Raw genomic sequence first — 20,112 nt, forward strand, 5'->3', positions numbered from 1 at the left:
GGACATATAATCATGCAAACATATTCTAACAATTTTGTATACAACTTAATATTCACATATTATTTGGTTTGGTGGTGCTTTATAAGTAAGTTCTGCAGAGAACTAATTATTCAAGAAATGATGCATACACTGGTTTTTACTTGTCATATATTGGTGAAATGACAAACTTATTCATAGCTTTTATCCTCCATACCCTTTCTCTCTTAGCATATAATTTGAATACTATAATATCCAATTACTTGCATGTGGCAACAAGAACTTTCCTTGGAGGAAGGGAAGGCCTTCTACCATGAAGCAAAGCATAGTTATCAAAGAAGAGAACATCCCCTTTCTCCCACTTGAACTGTATGCTCTCTTCTTCAATGATTTCTTCACATCTTTTCACTACATGTACTGGAATCTCTGTTCCATCAGCCATCATTGCTGAGCTAAGTTCCTTCCCATACATCCCTACCAATGTGTTAAACCACATTTTTCTTCCCTTCCTTCCTTCAAATACCTTGGTTAAATTTCTTGGTCCAAGTATTGTCTTCACCCCCCCATTTGAAAGCCACTCCATGTCCATTCCTAGAGCTTTTGCTCTGCAACAGTTTTTCAATCAAAGCTTGTAAGTATTGTGTCATGAACTTTCTCTTTTAACACAATGGAAAAATTCAACATCAATAAAACACGAGTTAAGGAATCTTAAAATAATAAATTTATCAGTTTTCTTCTTTATTTATTTATGATTCATACTTGAATTTTCAATCCTTACTGTATGGATTGAGATCGAATTTGTGTAGAATGAACCAATATCTGTGCAACATGTTATTAATTTGAAAGGGATGAAATAGTCTTAGACCATGCATGCATGTACAAAACTAGTTCATATTCTGTGTTGGCATTTGAAGGAAGAACACACCTTTCCTCAGCTACTTTGCGATCTGTGGTCCCAAAGGCATCTTCCCAACCTCTACCTCTCATGGAGGAGTTATCATTCTGAGTACTACGAGCTGTAAATGAATACTTCAAACCCTTCTCCTCCATCTCCTTCACCTCTTCTGGGAACTCTTTAATCATCCTTTCTGCCACTTTGAAGCTTGGAACAAAAGGGGTCTCTCCCCCTTCAGGAGGAGGTATCTCACAAAAGAGTATCACTTTCTTGGGATATTCCTTGATCTGGAAATCAAATCACAAATTTTATTACCATTTTTTTCATTGAGATTATAGTGTTGATCGTTTAGGAAAAACATGGAAGTTCCTACATGATGTAACGGATGAACTAAAAATAGATATTGACATTTGCTGTTCAAGGATACAATACCAGTTCAAATATTTTTATTAAATAACCAGACTGCTAGTTTCTCATCACATCATCACTTTCTGCCCCAATCATAGTGTGTGCAAACGTACGAAGGATGAGTTAAGCAAAATATTTTAATATCAGGAAAAGAAGAATATTGTCAAACATTGTCTATTAGTGATATTATTTATAAACATAGTTTTATGTCTATACTACCTTTGTTTCTACCTGGTCAAGCAGATTGATTATCAGATTAACTGATGAAAATCATTGGGTCAAACAAGATCTCAGATTTTTTGGTTGGAACTTCCTAGTACAACAGAAATTAGAGTTGCAAACAAAATACATGAAATCTGTTTGAAAGTGCTTATTAGAAATGATTATATGATATTGATATCAAGAAACTGGTTAAGTGCATGACACATGATGGTGCTAATGTGAATGTATAGTTGACTTACCAGAACCATTTCATGGTGATAGTATATGAACTCTGAGAGAGGTCCTTCATTTGCAGTCCACACCCTTTTGTAGATATGTGTACGAGGTGCTGGTCCAACATAACGAATGTCTTCCCACCCACATGTTTCTACGATTTCATTGAAGTCCTCAGCATTTCTGACATCAAAACCTCTGAGGAGAACAGCACTGTTCTTGATTATCATTTGCTCAAACCAGTCTTTGTTGTTCTCCAGAGCCAAGAGCAAGGATTTCAAGTCACTCTTGGTAGGTGCAGGAGGTTCTAGCACCAAGGGCATGGTTTCCCCATCTACTACTTTTTCTCCTTCACATTTTCCCACCTTCAAGTCCTTGCAAGAAAACTCCATCTTCATGCCTCCCACCATTCTTATTGCAAATGTTTTATGCAGAGTTTATTACCCTTTGTGGTTTTGCCTTCAAAAGGCTTGTGTATATATATATATATATATAATACAGTAGTGGTTGGTGTTGACAATTGCAATGCTAAAATAACAAGAGGATCCCTTTGTCATTGGTCCAGAGGGATTCTTCTTGTCCTTATATATCTGTTCATGTTTTGCAAGGAAATGAAGATGCTCAATTTGCGAGTTATTGAGAACTACAAAAGAATCGTTGTTTGGATTGACATTAAGACCATTTCTATGGGGGAGGGCGGGAATTGAACTTATCAGAGCTAATTTTGGGGGTTGAGTTAGACTTAAATCCATTTCTTAACATGGTACCAGAACTATGATTAGAATCTATTCTAACAATATTTATTATTTGTTACACATATTGTTCCACTTGTTATCGAGTCGTTATCGAACCACCTATTAATGTCTAGTCTCACGTTCGAGATGTATATACCTCGACATGAGAAAATGTATTGGAAGTCCCACATCAACTAGAAATAAGACTAATTTAGAATAGATAACCAGATGTAAATCTCACCTTATAAATTGGTTTTGTGAGATTGAATTAGAATTAAATTCACTTCCTAACAATTAAAACCATTTTTGTGGAGGGAATTGAACTTATCTTCATTTCTTTTTTGTTCCAATTTCGTATACTGTTATTCCAAAACATGCCAAACTGCTAGCGTCACAAGTAATTTATAAACTGCTTGAATGATTATGATTGGGTTAGAGCCAAAAGAAGTGATATGATCAATTATAATACCCAAACCCAACGCACAATGTTCTTAGTAATTATCTCTCAACATTGCTTGAGAAACTCAGATTGTGATTGTGACTTGTGATGAAGCCAAGTAATCCTGTCATTTGGTTCATAAAATTATCATTAAAATTAACCTACAAACATTCTTTTGGATAACTATTTGTTGAATTTTTTGCATAGTAAGATGAACTTTGTTGTTCCATAGCAAGAAAGCATATACTGGATGACCTATGCATCTTACTAAATCACACCATTTGATTCAGGTTTAATAGAATTTTATATTAAGACATATACTTTAAATCTAATGTAATTATAAGTAAGGTCAAAATTATACTATTTATGTATGATAAATTTGTTTTATTTTTTATTAATGTAAAATATTTAATATATTTTTTATGTTAAGACATATATTTCAAAAATAAAACTAAACATTAATAGTCATTCCATTACGATTTAATAGTGGTTGACACATAGGCTAATAAATAATAAATTTTAAATAATTCTTATTTTAGAAAATAAATTTTAAATTTAATTTAATCTTATAAAATTAATTTGTAAGTTTATCTTATTTATAATCTATATTAAATCTATAACATTTCAGATGCAAATCAATAAATAGTGTTTCATTTTCCTTTTAGATATAATGCTTTTTTTTCAAAGGGGTCAAGTCAAAAGAACCTAATACAATCAGATCAGGTGCTAATGTGGTTTTTAATCTGCAGACTATAAAATCAAATCAGATGTTATACTAAAGAAGTGTATATCTGTATTTGACTACTAAACTTCTGATATAAACCTTTATAAAATATGCAGTGCGACAGACTAATTATTTAGAATATTTCATCATGTCCATCACATTTACACTTGTCATGCTTTAAATCAGAGTTTGACCAGAAAGTTTCATTTTGTTAGAAGCTCCTGACTCTGTAATCAATCACTTTAAGTGTATCTTCTTCTTGGTATGTGTATGCAATGGTCTAAATTAAAGTCCAAAAGTTAAAGCCAGAAGCACAAGACATCAGAAAAATCCAACTTACAATAGGTGCATATTTTATTTTAAATTTAGGGAATGAAAAGAATTAGTGAATTAAGTGTTGGGTTCTCAACTATATCAATAAGAAAATACAGAGAATAATATTAAAGGAAAACATTTTTACTAATTTTGAAATATTCTATATATAGATAATCTAATCCAACCAAATTGGAAGAAAATGAAAAAAGTAAAGTGGGCAATATATGAGAAGAAATATCTACACACCCATTACCTAATTTGTGTATTTAAACCGAGAGTGGAAAAAGAAGGAAATGAAAAGAGAGAGAGAGAATAGAAAGTGAGGTTATCTTAATCAAGAGGAGGAGAGTAGAAAATGAGAATAAATTTTGTAGTAGATTCGATTTATGTAACATCCCAGAAATTCAGTGATTAAAATTCAAATTTGAAATGTTCTAATCATACAATTACAGTAACATCCCGTAACCTCCTACACAAATCTATACATAAGTTTAAGCTCAGAGTTAACTGCAAACATAACATTGAATCTTTATAATTTGGTCTTCCGTCTCTTTCTTCATTTGCACCGGATCACGTGACAATCCTTCATCTGCTCCCGTATAACAAATACGTTATACGATCATCGCAAAAATATGATTTTCCCGGCACAAACAAACAAGTAAGGGTGAGCTAACATGCAACACAACAATTATAAAACATGCATAATTGCTTCAATAAAAACATCATATAATTTTTAGGTCAGACATTCTCATATACTATCATACCACAATTCCTACTAGACACTCATCCGGATGATACGTTGATGAGCGGTCACGGGAGGTTATGCACTTGTGATGACTTCTACTTTTTCTTACAAATACCCTTCCAAAATACTTCATACCATTCACAAGGTTAGTCCCCTCACTATGTTCAAACCGGAACGTAGACCAGGACCTCCTGCTCCTCTCACCACATAATTCATCCTTCTCTACATGAGACTGGATGATTATTAGAGTATCAGGATAACCTCCAACTACGGGACCCTCAACATCAACATACACACTAATGACATAATATTACATAATCTCTCCATGAGATTCATACCATACTCATATTCCTCAACTCACATTAACATCATAAAATACAGTCATCACAGTAATTTTATTATATCTCATGCATTCACATAAATCACATCAGAGTATATATATATATATATATATATCAAACATTGTACACAAATAATTCAACCCAAACAACAGCAAAGTGAACTTAGAACCCATTACCATTTGTAGACCACTATTTGGTCGAACACCATTCACAAAACATAACTGCCGAACACTACTATCCTAATTGGAAAGACACTATGAGATTCAATAGATCAAACGCTAAACCGAGTACCCACAATTCGATCGAACGCTACTACCGAACGTCTCACTTGATCAAACTCTAATCAGTCGAACGCTATAATCGAGTACTAAGACCGAACGCTAAACCATCAAACACCACATTACATACTATATTCCAAACAATTATACGCATAATTTCATTCAACTTAGAATCCAACAATAATTGTAAAATACATTTGAACGAGCACTATTCACTGAAAACCAGTGGACGAACGTACACTGTTTGGACGAACGTAATCAAATCCTACACTACCAGGCCGAACGCTAAAATTGATACTTAGGACGAACGTTATTTATCAACAGGCCGAACGCCATTTCACCGAATACACTATTAGGCCGAACGCTAAGACCGAATAAAATATTGGATCGATCACTGTTTGGACGAACGTTCACTATAACACTTATAGACGAACGCTCAATGTAACACTTATGGACGAACGCTCAAAATCACTTGTAGGACGAACGCTCACTATAACACTTAGGACGAACGCTCAAAATAACACTTAGGACGAACGCTCACTATAACACTTAGGACGAACGCTCAAAATAACACTTAGGACGAACGCTCACTATAACACTTAGGACGAACGCTCAAAATAACACTTAGGACGAACGCTCAAAATAACACTTATGGACGAACGCTCAAAATAACACTTAGGACGAACGTTTAAGATTTCTAACTTTATCTATGGACGAACGCGAACGTTCGTGAGCTTAGAGCACCAAACCGAACGCTCGAATATTTTTGGCCAACACAGTCGAGCACAGTGGACGAACGTCTAATTTTGAGGACGCACGCGCGTTTCTGCAGAATTCTGCAGAAACGAGTTTTCCAGAAACCCAGAAATCCCAAATGTTCATCCCCAAATTCCCAGATTTGCATCAAATACAGTATAATTTAACAATCAAGGAAATAGATTTAGCTCCCCTTACCTCTTGAAGACTTTCTTTGTAGAATTTGAGGTCTATCTCCCCTGAGATGTGTCGATCAAGATCTCTTTGCAACTTTAGCGGTTCTTCACTTCCTCTTCCAGCTCTTGTTGTAAGGACTCCTCTCTCACAATTGTACAACCCAAATCCTCCTCAGCATATTTCTGAAGTTGGTACTGCTTCCTTGGGGGCTCTTTGAACGGTTGAAAATGGAAGGAAGGGCTCCCTTCCTCTGGCTGCTCTCCCCTCACGACCAAAAAATTCAGCCCCTCTTCCTTCTCAGTTTCCAGACTTATGCATCTCAAATTATTGCATCCTAATAATGCAAAAGGTGGGGGACCACCGTGTCCCCACCACCAAGAAAATGAGGTCCTTACATTCTCCCCAACAACAAAAATTTTCGTCCTCGAAAATTAAGCCTACCGGAACAAGCCGAGGTAAATTTCTCTCATCTCATCCTCTAACTTCCAGGTAGAGTCGTCTGTTATTCCATCCCAGATGACCTTGAATCGATTGAAAGTTCATCCTCCATCCTTACTGATTGCACTTGAACGGATAAATCCTTTTCGGCTTGCACACTCTCAACTCCAAACACTGACCTTAGGTGATCTTCACGCTCACGTGAAGGAGGTAAACCAGAAACTTCTTCAGGAAAAACATTTAAGAAGTCATTCACAACCGCGAGGTTTACACTCCGATTCTCCTGCGCCGCAAGATCCGAAACTTGAGTCGCTCCCATAAGTGATAACACTAAGAAGCAACCATCATCTTCCAGGAGGTCTTGCCTCCAGACACCGATCGACAGAGACATACCTTTGTCTTCCCCATTTGAAACCTTTCATCTTACCCTATGCTCAAACCTTTCTTCTGCGTGAACTACTAATCTTGAAATATCCAACTATACTTGACTCTGAATCATCCACTTGCTGATAAAACTTCATCATCTCCTTCAAATTTTTCACTTAACTTAAGATTCTTACTATACTTCATTCTTCTTCAAGGACCTCGTGTTCTGCCTTATCTGACTGCCTCTCGAAATCTTCTCCTTCCACTTCCTTTCTTGATACTTATTCCCTTTGGCCATCCATCACTTTCTTATTCAGATTCCAACCATCATTAATACCTCGGTCCATATTACCAGTCTCCCACAACGTCATTCTGTTTCTCACCCACACTTCCCTTTCTTCTGACTGCTGACGTCACTGATATACTATACTCAACTCATTTCTCAAATCTTGTTACAACCATGCTTATCCAAAGCTTCTCTTAATCTAGCTTTTGAACTTCATGCGAACGTACTATATAAGATCTTCTGACTTTGTTTTCTTGAAATGTTCTTCACCCATAACATTACTTCTAAACTCCAATATCTTAACTTGTCCTCCGAAGCTTAACTTTTAGTCTTCAATCTCCTATCTTCGAGGCAAGAACTTGTCTCAAAGACTTAAACCGATTCCAATAAAGGGATACAACTCAAGTTGTCCTTGAATATGCATTCCTCTCCTACTATAGAGCACATAACACTACCGCAAAAACAAGAACAAGTCAGGAATTACTACAGGAGGCAACACTGAAACTCTAACTCTTTCTTACCTCAAACCTTCAGAATTAAGAAAGGAAAATAATCTATGGTAAAAGTCATGAGTGTGCACCCTCATTACTCTTATCAAGACATTTTCTGTTCTCAAAACTTCCAGTTAGATACGCACCTTACTATATAGACTCGGAGGAAATGGTAAGTCATACTATTTACACTCAATTCTTCACAGAGAAGACATGGCAAACCCACAACACAGAGGTCATCCTAAGGATGAACTGCTCTGATACCATTAATGTAACATCCCAGAAATTCACTCTTTAAAATTCAAATTTGAAATGTTCTAATCATACAATTACAGTAACACCCCGTAACCTCCTACACAAATCTATACATAAGTTTAAGCTCAGAGTTAACTGCAAACATAACATTGAATCTTTCTAATTTGGTCTTCCGTCTCTTTCTTCATTTGCACCGGATCACGTGACAATCCTTCATCTGCTCCCGTATAACAAATACGTTATACGATCATCGCAAAAATATGATTTTCCCGGCACAAACAAACAAGTAAGGGTGAGCTAACATGCAACACAACAATTATAAAACATGCATAATTGCTTCAATAAAAACATCATATAATTTTTAGGTCAGACATTCTCATATACTATCATACCACAATTCCTACTAGACACTCATCTGGATGATACGTTGATGAGCGGTCACGGGAGGTTATGCACTTGTGATGACTTCTACTTTTTCTTACAAATACCCTTCCAAAATACTTCATACCATTCACAAGGTTAGTCCCCTCACTATGTTCAAACCGGAACGTAGACCAGGACCTCCTGCTCCTCTCACCACATAATTCATCCTTCTCTACATGAGACTGGATGATTATTAGAGTATCAGGATAACCTCCAACTACGGGACCCTCAACATCAACATACACACTAATGACATAATATTACATAATCTCTCCATGAGATTCATACCATACTCATATTCCTCAACTCACATTAACATCATAAAATACAGTCATCACAGTAATTTTATTATATCTCATGCATTCACATAAATCACATCAGAGTATATATATATATATATATATATATATATATATCAAACATTGTACACAAATAATTCAACCCAAACAACAGCAAAGTGAACTTAGAACCCATTACCATTTATAGACCACTATTTGGTCGAACACCATTCACAAAACATAACTGCCGAACACTACTATCTTAATTGGACGGACACTATGAGATTCAATAGATCGAACGCTAAACCGAGTACCCACAATTCGGTCGAACGCTACTACCGAACGTCTCACTTGATCAAACTCTAATCAGTCGAACGCTATAATCGAGTACTAAGACCGAACGCTAAACCATCAAACACCACATTACATACTATATTCCAAACAATTATACGCATAATTTCATTCAACTTAGAATCCAACAATAATTGTAAAATACATTTGAACGAGCACTATTCACTGAAAACCAGTGGACGAACGTACACTGTTTGGACGAACGTAATCAAATCCTACACTACCAGGCCGAACGCTAAAATTGATACTTAGGACGAACGTTATTTATCAACAGGCCGAACGCCATTTCACCGAATACACTATTAGGCCGAACGCTAAGACCGAATAAAATATTGGATCGATCACTGTTTGGACGAACGTTCACTATAACACTTATAGACGAACGCTCAATGTAACACTTATGGACGAACGCTCAAAATCACTTGTAGGACGAACGCTCACTATAACACTTAGGACGAACGCTCAAAATAACACTTAGGACGAACGCTCACTATAACACTTAGGACGAACGCTCAAAATAACACTTAGGACGAACGCTCACTATAACACTTAGGACGAACGCTCAAAATAACACTTAGGACGAACGCTCAAAATAACACTTATGGACGAACGCTCAAAATAACACTTAGGACGAACGTTTAAGATTTCTAACTTTATCTATGGACGAACGCGAACGTTCGTGAGCTTAGAGCACCAAACCGAACGCTCGAATATTTTTGGCCAACACAGTCGAGCACAGTGGACGAACGTCTAATTTTGAGGACGCACGCGCGTTTCTGCAGAATTCTGCAGAAACGAGTTTTCCAGAAACCCAGAAATCCCAAATGTTCATCCCCAAATTCCCAGATTTGCATCAAATACAGTATAATTTAACAATCAAGGAAATAGATTTAGCTCCCCTTACCTCTTGAAGACTTTCTTTGTAGAATTTGAGGTCTATCTCCCCTGAGATGTGTCGATCAAGATCTCTTTGCAACTTTAGCGGTTCTTCACTTCCTCTTCCAGCTCTTGTTGTAAGGACTCCTCTCTCACAATTGTACAACCCAAATCCTCCTCAGCATATTTCTGAAGTTGGTACTGCTTCCTTGGGGGCTCTTTGAACGGTTGAAAATGGAAGGAAGGGCTCCCTTCCTCTGGCTGCTCTCCCCTCACGACCAAAAAATTCAGCCCCTCTTCCTTCTCAGTTTCCAGACTTATGCATCTCAAATTATTGCATCCTAATAATGCAAAAGGTGGGGGACCACCGTGTCCCCACCACCAAGAAAATGAGGTCCTTACAATTTATGTGATGGAATAAATCTAATTGTATATTAATGTATTTAAAGATAATTTATAAAATACTTTTTAAAAATAATTCAATGTAATAAAAATAAATTTTCAAAAATTTATATTTAAATTAAAGTCAAATCTAAAATAAAATACAAAATTATTATAAAATTTTAATAAATAAAAATGATATTTCAGAATAAAATCTATTAAAAATAAATTTTAATTAATTAATTTAATTTAATTTATTAATTTAGTATTTTAATTTTAATATAAGACATATTAAAAATAATTAATTATATTACATGTTTATCGATAATATTTTTATATAATCGAATTAGTTTCAACTTCCTTTCCAAATCTTCTTACTCCATCAAAAAAAGCGTAAACTAAATAATGATTTTCATTTTTTGTTTTATAATTTTTTTAAAATTTTATTAGTAAACTAAACTATTTTATTTAAAAGAAAATAATGTAAAAGTTTTAGGTTAGAAATAATATATATATATATATATATATATATATATTATAAAGTTGGTCATGCCTTTAGTTTGACTTGTTCATTATTAAACTTTGTTAAAAGTTTTGTGTTGTAAGGTATTAATTATAATAAAAATATGATTGCAATCACAATTGTTATGTTGCATCATCACATGTCATGGAGCTTTTGTATCATTGCAAGGTTTCTATAACCTACACGTGGCATGTATTCTTTTTTTCTTTTTTTTCTAACTTCTATTTAGCTAATATTTTGATGTTAGTGATGATAGCAAACACTGCACTGTGATGATTTTTTTTTTATTTCGTTTAAATGGAAAGAAGCATGAAATTTATGCAGATACACTGATAACAGGATACAAAATTTAAATCTTATATTTGTCAGTTATTTAAAATATCCTCTATTTTGTTGAGACAAAATGATTTTAACTTTTTGTAATTTTTATTCAATTTGATATATTTTTTATAATAATATCTAAATTATTAACGATACAGTTTCTACGTGAGTTATAAGTGAATGAGAAGTAACTTTTTCACATTCATGATAACTTAAACGAAGATTAGTATGGATACATGATAATTGAAAGGAGTTTCTGTGGTGAAAAATATTTGAGTTTGTTCTTTGAAGATTAGGGTTTTGTTTTTGAAGAGGAAATAAGTCATGAGTTTTTCATTGTTTAGTGGAATTATTTCCCTGAGCAAAGTTCTTCTCTTAAGAGATATCGTGGTAGGTGGTTGTTGAGGTATGACTTCTTCGCAATATTATTCGTCTTATTCAAATAGTTGGGACCAACGAATTTCTCATCCATCACATGGTGGTTGTTCAAGGAAAGTTGGGATAATTTGCATTTGCAATTGTGGTGACATGACAGTAATCAAAATGATAAGAACTTCAAAGAATGTTAGCAGACAATTTTGATGATGTTTTCACTAAAATGGGGGTATAAATATGTATTCATCACACCCCACAATTACCCTTTTGAACTCCTAAGCAAAATTGATTAATTTCGAAACTCGTTCTAAGTTATTTTATTCCATATTTACACTAGACCAAAAGAATGAACAATAATAAATATAAATTAATCATTTAGAAATCAAGTTATCACATACATGCAAATAAAAAAAATTATATTTTTAACACATGAATTAATCTTTTGAATTTACAAAAAAATCATATATGAATGAGTTAAAATGCATTTATTTCATCAAAATTTCCCTGAATATTTTGGTTTGTGTTTTCACTCAAAATATCCATGTAAGTAAACATCCATCATATTTAACAATTCTTTTAATATTCACATACTAAAACATACCATTAATCATCATGAAAACATTTTAAAGGTGAAAATAATGCCAAGGTAAAGATAGAATGTTTGTTTAGGATTTTTGTGTTTTGAAATAAATATAGAAAGAATAGGAGCTTAATTTCAAAAACAACCTTTTTTTTCTTATTATCTTTTTGTACTCTTTTGAGAAAGCAAATATTTTTTACATTTTTTTTTCTCAAAATTAAAAAAAAAATCCTTTTATTATGTTGTGGGTGAGGTACCACACACTTTATTCATTATTCATTGCTAACACCATTCATTACTTCTTTCTTTTTAAGGTAAGGAAAAATATGATTTTTTTTATTTAAGGTTTTGGGACTATCAATGAATTAATATTATAGTTAATTAATCTCGCATTGTAAAACAAATAATCAACAATGTTAATAATAGGGTGAGATCCGTGTTAACTTCTTAAAAAATATATCAAATTATTGTAAGTAGTAAATGGATAAGTATATTACATAATTGTTATACGCTTATTAAATATAAAAAAATTGAAGTTGTTCAGAATTTGAAATTACCAACAATTTCATAAAATAAATACTTGATATACATAATTCACAATCGAGGTCATGACAAGATGAAAAAAATGAATGAGGTAACCATCAATATATTTAAATTAAATATATAAAAGAACTTTCAAATAGAAATATGGTTTGTAAAAAAATATGATATTCCTTCCTTAGTTTTGTCCTTCCAACTAGGAAAGTAAAATAATAACACCATATTTATTCCTTAAACATATTTCTCACATATATATATATATATATATATATATATATATATATATATATAAATTATTTTACATAATTCCAAACTATAATTATAGACTTACATAAATCCATTTTTTTTTCCTAGTAGGTTTACAACATTACATCATTACTTATATGAAAGTTTCGTATTATTCAACATTTCTTATTTAAAACAATAAAAATTACTTTAATAACAAATATTTAGCTAAAATCTTAAATAATAAAAATATAAAAAAGTAACATATACATTAAAAATATAAAATTTATTTAAGTATTTGAAACTTAATTACATCTCTTAAAAATAAACCATAAAAAAAAATTGTCTGGGAAGACATCTATTTTCAGTAGAATTTTTGTTGAAAGTGTTGGTGTAGTGATAGCTAGTTCACCCAAATGAAAAAGGTGCAGTGTCGGCAAGAGCGAGTGTGAGTGAGTATGGGCACTGTGTATTCTCCCTCGCTCCTTGCTCTCCTGTTCTTGGCTAGAGTTGCAGGTCTTGCAGTGGCAGTGCTTGTACTCATCTGGGCCCTTGCCTTCAAATCTAGCTTCCTCACTCCTTCACTCTCCCAACAAGACCTTCTCTATGCAGTACGCACACATACCTCTTCTTTCTTCCTCCATCAACACTTCCAAAAATGCTACTCAACTTCCTTTTTCTCTCTTTGTAGGTTCTTCATCCTCTCCTCATGGTCATCGGCTTCATTCTGTTAAGTGGAGAAGGTACACTTTTGCTTATAGTTTTATTTTCAATTTCTGTTACTTTTCACCTCAAAAGAAGCTGCCTTAGCTTAGCTTTTACTGGTTTGTGGGTTTTGGTATGCAGCAATTTTGGTTCACCGGTGGTTACCTGGATCAAGGGGCTTCAAGAAATTGGTGCATCTGTGGCTTCAAGGGGTAGCTTTGGGTTGTGGGATCTTTGGGATTTGGACAAGGTTTCAGGGAAAAGATGGGGTTGTTGCAAATTTCTTTAGCCTCCATTCATGGATGGGTTTGGTTTGTGTTTCCCTCTTTGCAGCCCAGGTATTTGCATTTACTACTTACTCTTTCAACATTTCTTACATTTTCATTTTCCTGCACTGTTTATTTCCTTTCTTATTTCATTTATTGTCTTGTTTCAGTAATCTAAAGGAAGAAAGTTAAACATTTTGAAATCAACTTTTTAGTTTAGTTTAGTTTAGATAATTTTTGAATGTCATTATCCTTGGCACTAAGTAGGTGTCGATAATGAATGGCATTGTGGTCCTACTCTCTTTTGAGTCTTTTCAGAAGAAAGGAAGAGACGTTGCGATTCAGTTAGACTGCTTTCTTTCTTTTTTTGTCATTTTTTTCATTGCAAAAACATCGGAGGTTGTGTTTCTAAAAAGTTTTTAGTAAAATCAAATAAGATACTTTTGCATTGAAAAATAATATTTTATCACACATAATTTTTTTAATTTGAATCTACTCTTTCTTATTTTTTACTTTTTTCTTTTTCAAAAAATTATAAAAAATATACTCTTTTATGTATAATGCTATCCTTGCTCTTTTGCATTTTCTATTTTCCTTTTCGGTAAAATAAATTCATCGGAGGATACTTCACAGGCAAAAAAAAGAAAGAAAAATCGTTAAATTTGAGAAAATGTTTCTTTAGCTGTGAAATGGTATCTTATTTTTTACTTTATTCTTATTGTAATTTGAAAATAAAACTCCATTGAATTTGATGATAAAAAGTAATAACTGCAAACCTATTTAATATATCAAACTTTGATGTTTGGGTACATTTTGCATATTCTAATAAGGTAATGCATTATAAAAGTTAAATAATTTGTATTTAGATATACATACTTCAACAGTAATAATCACTATTTTATTTTATTTTTATTTTGTTGTCATGTAAATCTACTATCTTATAATAATTTAAAAGTTAGGAAATAATGGCTCCTATTTGAGGGTGGTAGCGTAGAAGCAAGCAGGATAGTGAATTATATAATCTTAGGGAAGAGGACACATTCACATACACCTATGAATATGTCGGAAAACGTTGTCGGCCAATTATGAGTTTCAATTTGTTTACATTTCCAAGGTGGGCTCTCTCCTTTATGTTGATTTTTGGTAACAAGTGATTGGGCTTTTGGTGCTAAGTGTAGGCAATTCTTTTTTTATTTTTATTCTCACCTCTATAATTTATTCTTTTACCAATTTATTATAATAGAATAATAAAACCAATCTTTAAAAATTTTGCTTGTGATTGGATAAGGAGTATGACAATTTTCAACAAATTTAAATATATTTGAATTGTTTAATTTTGTAGGTTTTTGTTAAAGGATAATGATATTTTGACAACATTTTTTTGATAACATTTTAATATCATCTACGTGTTATTCTGTAATTGGTCTATGTTGGTGTTTATGATTATTATTATTGATTGTAGAGTAATCTTGAACTAATTATAAAATGACACGTAAATGATGTTAAAATGTTGTCAAAAAATTGTTGTCAAAATATCATTATCTTTGTTAAATTAAAATAGTTTAAATTGGTTGAGTCTTAGTTTTTCTTTTTGTTTGCATAGAATTTTTCAATTATCATCAAATAATAACAGTGATGTTGATGGGAAAATAATTCTTCTAAACATTGACAAAGAGTAATAATCATTAAAAGAAATAATTGGGATACTTTAATACAGTAAAATAAAATTTAAAAAGTAAAAGAAAACTACTGATAAAATAAAATTTAAAAAGTAAAAGAAAACTACTGATAAATACTTTTTCTGTTGCCACTTTTCTACATTCCTCTAATTCCTCGTAAACCTTTACTATTGCAAAGTGAAAAAAAAAAAGGTTCAATTTTTCTCTTTTGTAGCAACTTAGATGTCACTTTCTACTTTTCTTCATTTATATAATCACGATATTAAAATATTATATATAAGATTAGGATTCTTTTGGAAGAAAGTACTGCATAAGCTCTTTCGAAAGAGAGATATAAAAGTAAAATAAGTTTTTCTACAAACTAAAAGTTAGTTTATCTATAAGTTGAAAAATAAATTTTGAAAAAGTTAATAGAAAATAACCTTTAAAAATTAAATTAGGTCGAAGTCAAATTTAATTTATATATATTTTTTGTTTTCGTCTCTTAAAGCTGTTTATAAAATAACTTTATCCAAACAATTTTTTAAAATGATTTTAAAAAAGTTTATCCAAAACAATTTTTTTTATGCTTTTATTGCTTTTTAATGGAAAAATTCACGCATACATCATGGTTTCATTATCAAATCATTGAATATTTAAATTAATAAAATTCTTATAAAATTTTGTTACACTACTACCAATCACTCATGTTTAACTTTTGCAATAATTATGCATGAAAATTATATTACCATCTAATTATTCTAAATATTTTATTTTCAATTTCTTGGCTGAGTCTTAATTGAATGAGTTTTAAATTATATATATCAATACTTTATTTTATGCAAGGAATGACTTGCAATGGTATTACTAATAGAATACATAAATTTGTCTTCACCATTTGATGAAAGTGTTAGTGTTAGATTCTTAGTTGATAATGAAAAAAAAAGTTACAAGTTATTCATCCCTCAAATGAGTTATTTATTAAGGTTGTATTTTTAAATCTGATCCAACTCTATAAAATTAATTCCGTAAAATCCTCTTTTTATATAGTATAAAAGGGTCGATTAAGTTTAATTCAATCTTAGAACTCACTCTAATTTAATCTTATTTTCAAATGAAGTAGGTTTGTTTCTATGGATCTCTAATAGTTACATGAATTATTAATCTAAAAATTTCACTTGAGAAATTAATAGGATGTTGTCATAAAATCTATAATATATAATTAGTATTTAAAATATATGAAAATGAAATTACTGGTTATGTATAATGGATGTTTTATTATTTGTTGTGGACACACAGTGGGTGATTGGGTTCTTGAACTTTTGGCACCGAGGAGAAGGGCGCAGGGTAAGGATAAGGGTGTTACCATGGCACGTGTTCCTTGGTCTATACACCTATGCATTGGCAATAGCAACAGCAGAAACTGGTTTGTTAGAGAAGGTAACATTCTTACAAACAATGAGAAATGTCTCCAAGCACAGCACTGAGGCCATGGTGGTTAATGCTTTAGGTTTGGTTCTTGCCCTCCTCAGTGCCTTTGTCATTTTGGCTGCTGTTTCACCTAAGTATCAAACCATTCAGACCAAACTTTTGTACTCAGATACTACCACTTTCTCATCTTAATAAGCTGCATTACACACCAATGTTTTCAACTTTGTTAGAGACAACTGTAAATAAACAGGTTTGAAGAGAGATATTTTCATGAATTTCAATATTTTTAATTGATTATTTATTAAGAAATCCACTTTAAATTTAATTCAATTCCACGTCTATTTACAAAATAAGATTTAACTCCGCTTATATACTTTAAATTGACTTTATCTTTCAACAACTTTCAACGTTACTTCTTTTTCGATGATACGAAACATGTGAAAGACAATAACCTTGTGCTAAATGTGCTAAAACTTTAGCTTTTGTAAAGTAATTTTGAATAATTGAGTTTAGCAAAAACGAGTAGTTGATGGGAACACACTTCTTGTCGTGTCATTGACTAGAATCAAAGATGATAACATTAGCTGTTATATAAAACTTAACTAGGGTTTTTACATAGAGATTACAAAGTTATTTCAAAGAATATTGCCATCACGTTTTAATTATCATATACTTAATGTGATAATTGATTTTATATATCATTTTTAAAATAATTAATTATTAAATAAATCTAAAATTTGAAATTAACTTAAGAGGGAGTGAATTAAGTTAACAAAATTTTTTGTCAATCTAATTTTATTGTTTAATTTCTATAAGAAAAAACTTAGTTAAACTTATTATTAAAATGATCGACTATGAAGAAAGATTATTAATAAGTAATTTAAAGAATAAGAGGGAAGAAGAAGTGCAAATACTGGTTTGATTAAATTTTTGTCTACATCTAATTCTCAAGTCATCCACTTGAGATTTTTCACTATTTTTATAAATCTTTTACAAATTATGAATATCCAATCACCTCAGGAACCATTCTTCGTGTTTGAATTTCTTTTACTTCATGTTTGAATTTTTTTTACACTCAGAGAAAACATTTCTTAATAGAATAATTTTCATAAAAATAATCTCTCTTTAAGAGTAGATAATACAAGTTAAATAGCCTATAAGAATTTTTAGTAATTTTACTAGTGTTTAGCCAATAGTTTTTATTAGTAATATATTTTATAATATAAAACTTTATCTATTATAAAGTGAAAACTCATATTTATAGTGAAATTTTTGAACCTTGAGTTGCAAGTTTTTTTTAAAGAGTTGTAAGTTTTTACAAAATTTGGACGTTAAAATTTGGATAATGATAAACAATTATGTAATTGATTAGAATTGTGTCGATGTGGTAAACAATTACACATTATTGTAATCAATTAGAATTGTATTGTTGATCATACTTTTTAAAAAATTTGAATTTTAACGATCAGTGTAATCAACTACAAATCATGGTAATTGATTACAACTTGATCATAATGGATTATCACTTCAAAATTTTGAATACCATTTTTCATGTAGTTGGTAATCTATTACACCCTATTGGTAATTGATTACCAGTTCAAAAATGTTAATATTTTTGAAAAGATGATTTCATGTAATTTCAATGTTTAAAGCCAACACTTAAGCAAAAATAGAGATTCTTTTGATAAAATAGACTAAACAAAATTTTCTACTTATATAATAAATCTTTTTTGTGGTAGTTGATTTTCATCTTCCTTCATTGTTTAAGTTTCCTAAACCTTTTGTTATTTTTTTTTATGTTTTTTGACTTTTGTTGGCATCATTAAAACCTTCATAGGTTGCATTTACATTCTCCCATATTTTATTATGACAATGATATGTAAGAGAAGGAATAATAGAAAAAATAAATTGAATTATAAATTGTTCACTCCCCTTACTTGAACATTAACTGATTTTAAGAACTTTCTTTTTTTTGTTTCAAAAATAAGTGAGAAATAACATTCTTAATAGTCTAACATATGTGTAATCCTTTGTCCTTGCTATCTCTCCCCCGTAGGCAACATAAAAAAGCATAAGAGCAAGCAATATAAGATTAGATATACAAAAACCAAAGTTAGTCATACAAGGATAATGTTCAAAACAATACTTAAATACGGTCAAATTGTCAAGCACGAGCAATAAAATAAATCTAAGAGAGCCCAAAGTGACGACGAAGATGACCCATGTCTTTCTCAAGATGAGCAACCCGATAATCAAGAAAGTTGAATTGGGTACCAATGAAAATGTGAGGATCACATATCTCATTCATAACATTTGTGAGAAGGGCAAATGAAGCATCCTAAGGTGGTGTAGACAGTGTCCACTCATTAGAAATAGGCTAAGGGTGGTCATGTTTGTAAACCCATTAATCATCAATATTTTTAACATAACCAAAGGATGTTATGAGATCAACACCAATTTTGGACGATCACTTATCCTTCACAAACAGTTCATCATCAATAGGAATTTGAGAGTGCTATAAGAACCTGGTTATGAGGTACAAATATGGGAGCAGTCCATTGACTCATAAGGCCTTAGTCATGTGATATTTGATGAGATGGACCTAATTAATCTCCCTTTCTATTAAGAGTGTTAACAAATCTTCTTCAGAGGTTTAGACAAGGTTAGTGGCATAGGAAAGCATAATGTGACAAATTATATAATGCATTACACGACATTCAACTTTCATATAGCTAGAAAATAATCTCCTAGTAATGCTGGCATTCTCAGTACTGAAGATGCAAGAAAACACTAGAAGGGGGGGATTAAATAGTGTTTCCACAAATTTTTTGCAACTCGCAAACTGATTATGATGTACGTAACACTTGTGAATTGTTAAGACTAGATTGGTACACGTTATCTTGAAAGATCGTTTACATAATCAACTTAATGCGTCCAATGTTTACATGTGCAAGTAGTAACCATATACGGAGTAAAGCATATGGAGTAGAAAGAGCGTAAGAGGTTTTAACTAAACTACATCGTTTATCAATAAACTAAAACACATGAATGTTATATACTGGTTCACCTGTTAAGGCTACATTCAATTCTCCTCTAAGTTAACTTAGATGGTTCCATTAA

At 31.8% G+C, this 20,112-nt stretch overlaps 2 protein-coding genes across 4 annotated transcripts; one reads left to right on the top strand and one right to left on the bottom strand.

The window, feature by feature from the left end:
- Positions 1–75: 75 nt before the first annotated feature.
- On the bottom strand, positions 76–10,382 carry LOC108334658 (clavaminate synthase-like protein At3g21360). 3 transcript variants are annotated; one of them, XM_052869828.1, is made up of 5 exons: positions 10,016–10,382; positions 6,245–8,276; positions 1,741–2,125; positions 902–1,158; positions 76–581 (listed from the first exon to the last, which is right to left on the bottom strand). In XM_052869828.1, exons 3-5 carry the CDS (start codon positions 2,122–2,124, stop codon positions 236–238), a joined length of 987 nt encoding a protein of 328 aa, XP_052725788.1. In that variant the 5' UTR covers position 2,125; positions 6,245–8,276; positions 10,016–10,382; the 3' UTR covers positions 76–235. The 3 variants fall into 3 exon arrangements, 2 of the variants coding, with proteins under 2 accessions (XP_052725788.1, XP_052725789.1); XM_052869829.1 differs by lacking the exon at positions 10,016–10,382 and having other exon boundaries at positions 6,245–10,009; XR_008245784.1 differs by lacking the exons at positions 76–581; positions 902–1,158; positions 1,741–2,125 and adding an exon at positions 4,283–4,515.
- Positions 10,383–13,298: 2,916 nt separating this feature from the next.
- LOC108335271 (probable transmembrane ascorbate ferrireductase 4) lies at positions 13,299–17,289 on the top strand. The gene is made up of 4 exons (XM_017571250.2): positions 13,299–13,543; positions 13,624–13,675; positions 13,779–13,975; positions 16,861–17,289. The coding sequence occupies exons 1-4, from the start codon at positions 13,391–13,393 to the stop codon at positions 17,182–17,184; spliced, it is 726 nt and encodes a 241-aa protein (XP_017426739.1). The 5' UTR covers positions 13,299–13,390; the 3' UTR covers positions 17,185–17,289.
- Positions 17,290–20,112: the final 2,823 nt, after the last annotated feature.

The sequence above is a fragment of the Vigna angularis genome, chromosome 10 (assembly GCF_016808095.1).
Source record: "Vigna angularis cultivar LongXiaoDou No.4 chromosome 10, ASM1680809v1, whole genome shotgun sequence".
In the NCBI taxonomy this organism is placed as follows: Eukaryota; Viridiplantae; Streptophyta; class Magnoliopsida; order Fabales; family Fabaceae; genus Vigna; species Vigna angularis.

Bases quoted from the DNA above. Each gene is read 5' to 3' on its own strand.
- LOC108334658 (XM_052869828.1), bottom strand. From the start codon at position 2,124: ATGGTGGGAGGCATGAAGATGGAGTTTTCTTGCAAGGACTTGAAGGTG. The intron at 1,159-1,740 runs GTAAGTCAACTA...TTTGATTTCCAG, and splicing joins ATCACCATGAAATGGTTCTG to ATCAAGGAATATCCCAAGAA. The intron at 582-901 runs GTGTGTTCTTCC...AAACTGTTGCAG, and splicing joins CGCAAAGTAGCTGAGGAAAG to AGCAAAAGCTCTAGGAATGG.
- LOC108335271 (XM_017571250.2), top strand. From the start codon at position 13,391: ATGGGCACTGTGTATTCTCCCTCGCTCCTTGCTCTCCTGTTCTTGGCT. The intron at 13,676-13,778 runs GTACACTTTTGC...TTTGGTATGCAG, and splicing joins CATTCTGTTAAGTGGAGAAG to CAATTTTGGTTCACCGGTGG. The intron at 13,976-16,860 runs GTATTTGCATTT...GTGGACACACAG, and splicing joins TTTCCCTCTTTGCAGCCCAG to TGGGTGATTGGGTTCTTGAA.